The 7,199-nt window shown below is 53.4% G+C and overlaps 1 protein-coding gene across 1 annotated transcript; it reads right to left on the bottom strand.

Moving 5' to 3' along the window:
* Positions 1–4,515: 4,515 nt before the first annotated feature.
* LOC131569278 (olfactory receptor 14J1-like) lies at positions 4,516–5,448 on the bottom strand. The gene has a single exon (XM_058821485.1). The coding sequence runs from the start codon at positions 5,446–5,448 to the stop codon at positions 4,516–4,518; it is 933 nt and encodes a 310-aa protein (XP_058677468.1).
* Between the last annotated feature and the right edge of the window lie 1,751 nt (positions 5,449–7,199).

Raw genomic sequence — 7,199 nt, 5'->3', positions numbered from 1 at the left:
CCTGCAGAGCCTCTGGCACCTGTGGGGCTGCACAGACAGCCCTGCCCCAGGCTCTGTCGGCCTCTGGACCAGCAGAGAGGCAGCCAGGGCTGGCTGTGGCCGGGAACAGGCCCTGAGCCCTGCAGGACGATGGAGCTGGGCCACAGCCAAACTCAGCCCAGGCCAAAGCTGGGCTCAGCAGCCACGGCTGCCAAGGGCTGAGCACAGACACTGGCGCTGACAAATGTCCTGGGCCCCCTCCCTGCTCTGTCCATGTCACTAAGGGCACAGAGCAGCCTCCTCTCTGGGCCACTTGCCTGTTTGCAATGCCTTGCACAGGCACTGGCCCTGCTCTACAAGGCCTGGCTTCAGTCCTGCCCCTGCATGCTCAGCCAGGCTGAGATGGACATTGATGGTTTCTGGGCCAGGCTCTCGGAGCCCAGCCCAGCTCCCTGCCAGCTCTGCCAGCTGCCTTGAGCTCTGGGCAGCACCAAGGGCCTCTCCCCAGCCCATCCCAGCGGGCTCTGGCCCCACAGCTCTGCTCAGGCCAGGCTGCTCTGGGCACTGCCCCACGGCCTCAGCCCCTGGCAAGGGCACAGCAGCAGCTGCAGCTGCCACAGGACTCAGCCCCAGCCATGAGGGAAGGTGCTGGGCTAAGGCCAAAGGAGGCATCCTGGCTGCCCTGCTTCCCTCTGGCTGAGGTGCTGAGAGCTCTGCAGCCCCTGCTGCCATCCCATCTGCCCAGGGCAGCACAAGAGCCCCGGCCTTGGGGCCCTCAAGAGCTGCTCCTGCTCCAGGCCCAGGGACCATGCCAAAGCTGGGGCAGCCACAAAGCTGTGTCCGTTTCTGTTCATTGCTGCTCTGATGGGGATGGATCCTCAGCCACTTGGAGTTTGCTGTTGAATTTTACTCCTGTAGAGGCCTCTTCTTTCTTGAGCTCTTCAGTTCAGGAATTTAGTCACAAAGGCTCATAAATTTTTATGCAAAACTCTTGAAAAAAGAAGCCCCAGGGAATAATTTAAGTTTTCAATTCTTCTGTGGGTAATTAGATAGATTTCAGAAGTGTATCGAAAGTGAATATACTTTGTTGAAAAAAATGCAGAGAGAACTGTTTTTTTCCTGTCTAGTGTTCATTTCCTGAATATAAATTGGTATCAGCTATGTCCAGTTAGTTTTGATCTCTAGCACCTTCTAATGCAGTCTGAATAGATATGAAAATCAAGATTCTTCATGGCTGACAATCAATAACACTTTGCCCTCACCCTCTCCCCACCATTTCCTTTATCCAAGCCCTAGCACTCCTATGAATCAGGAAGCGTGTGGCCGGGAGGACCAGGACAGTGATCTTCCCTCTGTTCTTGGCATTGGTTAGGCAGCACAGTGTTAGGTCACAGGCTGCCCAGGGAGGTGGGTGAGTCACCAACCCTGGAAGTGTTTAAGGAAAGACTGGATGTGGCACTGAGGGCCATGATCTGGGTGACAAAGTGGTGTTGGGTCCCAGGTTGGACTTGATGCTCTCCAAGGTTTTTTGCAGCCTGGTTGATTCTCTGATGATTGTGACAGTGCAGGGGCCTGGGGAAGGAAGAGGCCATTGTGACACTGCAGGGCCTGATGGCACTAAGCAGACCATGGTGACACTGTGTAGGACACGGCAGCACAGAGCCAAGGGGCCATTGTGACACTGTGGAACCAAGAACAGTATTGCTGTGTGGTGTTTGTGAGGTGCTCAGGACAAGGTGAGAGACGAGAATCTGACTCCATGTTCTCAGAAAAGCTGATTTATATTATATTATATTATATTATATTATATTATGTTATGTTATGTTATGTTATGTTATGTTATGTTATGTTATGTTATGTTATGTTATATTATATTATATTATATTATATTATATTATATTATATTATATTATGCTTTTCAAAAACTGTGCCTTAGAAAAAGAAGAATACAGACATAAGGCTTACCAAGAATGATAAGGAAAACTCACTACTGACTCCTCAGAGTCCAATACAGCTGATGGTGATTGGTCATTAAGTTAATTCACATGTTTGGATAAACCATCTCCAGACCACATTCCAGAGAAGCAAAACACGGAGAAGCTGAAGCTTCTCATCTTCCCAGGAGAAGAAATCCTGGCAATAGGAATTTTCAGAAAATATCACATTGACATTGCTACACTGCCAGACCTCATGGAACCAAGGATCCATTGTGACAATGCAGGGCCTCTGGGGACCAAGGGATATTGTGACACTGAATGGGCCCAAGGATCCAAGGGACTTTGTGACATAAAGGGTCCCATGGAACCAAAGGGATATTGTGACACTGGGAGGACGCATGGAACTGTGGTGACACCAAGTTGGCTGGGAGTATGGATCTGCTGGAGGGTTGGAGGGATCTGCACAGGGCCCTGGACAGACTGGATCCAGGGCCCAAATCCAACAAGGTGAGGTTTAACAAGTCCAAGTGCTGGGTCCTGCACTTTGGTGACAACAACCCCTGCAGCACTACAGGCTGGGGACAGAGTGGCTGGACAGCAGCCAGGCAAAAAGGGACCTGCAGGGACTGATGGAGAGCAGGCTGGACAGGAGGCAGCAGTGTGCCCAGGTGGCCAAGAAGGCCAATGGCTCGTGGCCTGGATCAGGAATGGTGTGGCCAGCAGGAGCAGGGCAGGGATTCTTCCCCTGTGCTGGACACTGGTTGGGCAGCACCTCGAGTGCTGTGTCCAGTTCTGGGCTCCCAATTTAGGAAGGACATGGAGGGGCCTGGAGCATGACCAGAGAAGGGCAACAAGGCTGGGGAGGGGTCTAGAGCACAAGAGCTATGAGGAGTGGCTGAGAGAGCTGGGGTTGTTTATCCTGGAGAAGAGGAGGCTCAGGGGAGACAAGGCGGTGTCAGGGCAAAGTTTGGACTTGATGATCTCCATGGCCTGTTCCACCCTTGCTGATTCTGGGATTCTCTGAAACCACCCTTGGAGGAGTTGCACAATGAGCCCTGGGCCTCCTCTTTAGAAGCTCCAGCAGTCCAGGTGCCTTAGCTTCTCCTGCCAGCCACAAAGCCCATCCTGTCAGTCCTGCAGAGCCTCTGCAGCTCCTCCTCACTGCCCAGAACAGGGAGCCCCAGAGCCAGACACAGCAGCCCAGATGTACCCCCATGGCCTGGGGTGCCGCTGGCAAGGGAGCAGCACCAGGCACTGCAGGACCCTGCAGACAATTCCTGCAGCACTTGTAGGATGATCCTGCTGCCCAAGGGACGTTCCCATGGGGCCAAGTCAGGAACTGCAATGGTGAGTGGGGCCAGAGAGGAAAGGGCAAACAGGGATGGGCTGTTTGCAGGAGAGGGAACAGGGGTGGACAATGGGAGGAAATGTGTACCACGTAAGAGTTAACAAATCAAAGGTGAAACAAAGGAAATTCTCAGGGCAGTTTGGGGGTGGCTGCCAGGCAGCCCTGGCTCTTAGCAACAGCGTCTGCAGTGGCACAGGAATCTCCCAGCTCATGGGAACAAACTTTCTGGCTGACTGAAGAGGCCAGGACAAATCTGAGTGGTTTCCCTGCCATCCCCCAGCCCTTTCTGGCCCCAGGGGCTGATGGCATTTGTGCTCCCTCAGATTCATGTCCCCACACCAACAGCATGGGGGTGCTCCTGCCTGCTGTGTGCAATGCAAACAGGGGCTGCTGAGCCAGTGCTGCCGTGTCTGTGCCTGCACGGATGGGGCACCTGTGTGACCTGGGGGGAGAGGCCAGGGCTGCAGAGGGGGGATGTTGTTGGCAGCTCCATGATGACACTCTGGGACGCTGCCCTGGGCTGTGCAGTGCACTGGGGATGGATCAGCCCCTGCTCTGCTGCTCCTTCCCATCTGCCCCAGAGCCCTTGCAGAGCACCAGCCATGCTGTTTGCCCCCAGCCTGCCCACGGCCAGCCTGGGGCTGCTCACGGGGCTTTTCTGTGCTGAGCATTGGCCTGGCCGTGTTCTTGAGAGAGCCTGGGCAAGGAGCCTGGAGCCCCCAGGCCCTGGCCTGAGGCGTCAGTGCTGCCCCAGCAGTGCCCAAGGCCTGTCCCTGCTGCAGCCCCAGCACTGCCACCCCCAGCACTGTGCCCGGCCCCGAGAGCACTCAGGCCCTGCAGCAACACCAGGGCCACCAGGGCAGTGGGGCAGGGCCACGGCAGCAGCACTGGCAACACCAAGTGCTGCTGCTGCTGGGCACGGCTGCTGGGCCAGCACTGATCTGCCCCCAGCTCTGCACACAGACATTGCTGCTGCAGCTTCAGAGAAGGCAACAAAAGGGCATCTCTGCAGAATACTTTGCTGGGAGATCCTTTCCTTCCTTTAATGCCACCAGGGGACCAGCCCCTTATTGACAAAGTCTGTGGCCATGGGGAAGGTAGAGACAAACAAAATCAGAAATGCTACAATGACATTTCTTTGTGGATAACATGAACAACATAAACAGGGGACAAATGACTCCACAATGAAACCAAAAAGAAGTATCATAGATGATTTTTATTGGAAGTGATTTGAAGAAATTGGCCAGCAGTTTAATGTTCCTGAAAGCATCCAGTCATCAGTCTCCTCACTGCAGCCTTGAGCTCCTGGTTCCTCAGGCTGTAGATGAGGGGGTTCAGGGCTGGAGGCACCACTGAGTACAGAACTGTCACTGCCACATCCAGGGATGGGGAGGAGATGGAGGCTGGCTTCAGATAGGAAAACATTGCAGTGCTGAGGAACAAAGAGACCACAGCCAGGTGAGGGAGGCAGGTGGAAAAGGCTTTGTGTCGTCCCTGCTCAGATGGGATCCTCAGCACAGCCCTGAAGATCTGCACATAGGAGAAAACAATGAACACAAAACAGCCAAATTCAAAACAGGCACTAACGGCAAGAAGCCCCAGTTCCCTGAGATAGGACTTGGAGCAGGAGAGCTTGAGGATCTGAGGGATTTCACAGAAGAACTGGCCCAGGGCATTGCCATGGCACAGGGGCAGGGAAAATGTATTGGCTGTATGCAGCAGTGAATAGAGAAAGGCACTGGCCCAGGCAGCTGCTGCCATGTGGGCACAAGCTCTGCTTCCCAGGAGGGTCTGATAGTGCAGGGGGTTGCAGATGGACACGTAGCGGTCGTAGCACATGATGGTCAGGAAAAAATACTCTGTATTCACGCAGAAAACAAAAAAAAAGAGCTGTGCAGCACATCCTTTGTAGGAGATGTCCCTGGTGTCCCAGAGGGAATTGTGCATGGCTTTTGGGACAGTGGTGCAGATGGAGCCCAGGTCGCTGAGGGCCAGGTTGAGCAGGAAGAAGAACATGGGCGTGTGCAGCTGGTGGCCGCAGGCTACGGCGCTGATGATGAGGCCGTTGCCCAGGAGGGCAGTCAGGGAGATGCCCAGCAAGAGGCAGAAGTGCAGGATCTGCAGCTGCTGTGTGTCTGCCAATGCCAGCAGGAGGAAGTGCCTGATGGAGCTGCTGTTGGACATTTACTGCAGTTGGACTTGGGACCTAATAATGGAGAAAAGGACAGTGAAGATTTAAAGGAGATAGCTGCAAGCAAAATCAAAGCAATTTCCCATATACCATCCTCTGTAACATACATGGACATTCTTTTATTTTTAAGAGTTCTGAAGTTTCCTTTTAACCTCCCCTATGTCTCTCCTGATATTCTTGGATAGCAGAAACCCTCAGCATTTCTGTTGCCCTCTGGTAGAACAGAGTGAGTTCCCTGAGGCAAGAGGACAAGTGGAGACTGAGGGGAGATGGTCTGTCACTTCATTCTGTTTGGAATGTCTCTGGGCTTTGACTTTTCTCAAATGGAGTATGTTCACACTCCCATGTTTCTTTTAAAAACACCCAGGTATAGATGAGAGCAGATAGATCCACCACAGCTCAGCTCCACATTTGTATCCAAGGACTCACGTTGCTCATTTCACCAACCCAGCAGCATTTTCAGTGTCACAACACCTCTGCCTTTCCCCATTAATCTTATAACTCAGAGATGCTCTAGGACAGGTTTGCACCCTGTATTGAAGCTCCCAGCTTGGACTGAAATCTCAGGGACACTTCCAAGTGTCCTTATAATGGCATTGGATGAGGGAGATGCAGCTCCTTTCCTGGCTGCACTGACAGCATTGCCCAGAGCCGGGCACTGGGGACAGCGTCACCCTGAGCCAGCTGTGCCCCCTGCCAGAGCCCCCAGTGCCGGGCAGCTGCTCCCAGCCCTGTGCTCTGCAGAAGAAACTGGGCCTGGGGCTGCAGAGCTGCCCCCGGCTCTGCTGCAGCTCTGCCTGCACAGGAGGGACTACATGCCTTGGAGCCCGGGCCCTGAGGGCAGAGGCTTGGCTGAGGGCACAGGAGGGAGGGAGCTTGTTCAGAGGGAGGGGCTGCACTGGAGGGAATCCTGTGGGCATCTCTCAACTCACCCTGTCACAGCATTGCTGGGTTTTTTTTTCCTCTCCTTGCCTGCTCTTCTCTCTGCTTCCTGCAGATTTCCCTGCTGGAGATTTTTCCCTGTGCCTGATCCCTCCCTGCCAGCAGTCAAAGAGCCCAAATCTCTGTGCACTCTCCTTGGCCCTACAGACCCCTGCCTGTTTGCAGGACCCTAGATGGGGGCAGGTTCTGTTTGCAGCTTGGAGAAAGGACAGCTCACACTAAGCCTGATGGCTAGAACAAAGGTGATGCTGGTGCTGTCCATGGGCAGAGTGGCTGAAAGTACATTAGGGATCTCCTGTGAACCTATTGATCACTAAAAGTAACAGCTTGGATGTCTCAGGCACTTGTCAAAATTCAAAATAAATATTTCATAATCAGGCTTTAATATTTATCCCCCCTCCCTGCCATTCTCCAATAGTACGAAAATGAATACAAAGTCTAAGGAAATTTCCTCATCTTAATAAATGTCCTTGTCTTATAAATATTCCATGACTGATCAGAAATCCTCAGCATGTCAGAGCTTCATGAGCATTTCACCTCCCCTGCACTGGAAAACTCAGAGTTGTACTCACAGAGTCTGTAGGCATTGGGATGTTCCAGCTTTAGGAGATCATTCCAGGAGCTGCAGCTGCATTGTCCTGCAGCCAGAGGTTCCTGTGCCAAGGGCTGGCAGTGATTCTGCCCCCGGCACTTCTCAGCACCTTCCCAGCCCTGACTGATTGAAGCTCTCTGTGCCTCTGTGCTGTGCCTGGGATGGCTGCAGGCAGTGCTGGGCTGGCAGAAGAGCTGCTCATCAAGAGAA

This window comes from Ammospiza caudacuta, chromosome 29 (genome assembly GCF_027887145.1).
Source record: "Ammospiza caudacuta isolate bAmmCau1 chromosome 29, bAmmCau1.pri, whole genome shotgun sequence".
Lineage (NCBI taxonomy): Eukaryota > Metazoa > Chordata > Aves > Passeriformes > Passerellidae > Ammospiza > Ammospiza caudacuta.
This window is presented reverse-complemented; position numbering and strand designations above follow the sequence as displayed.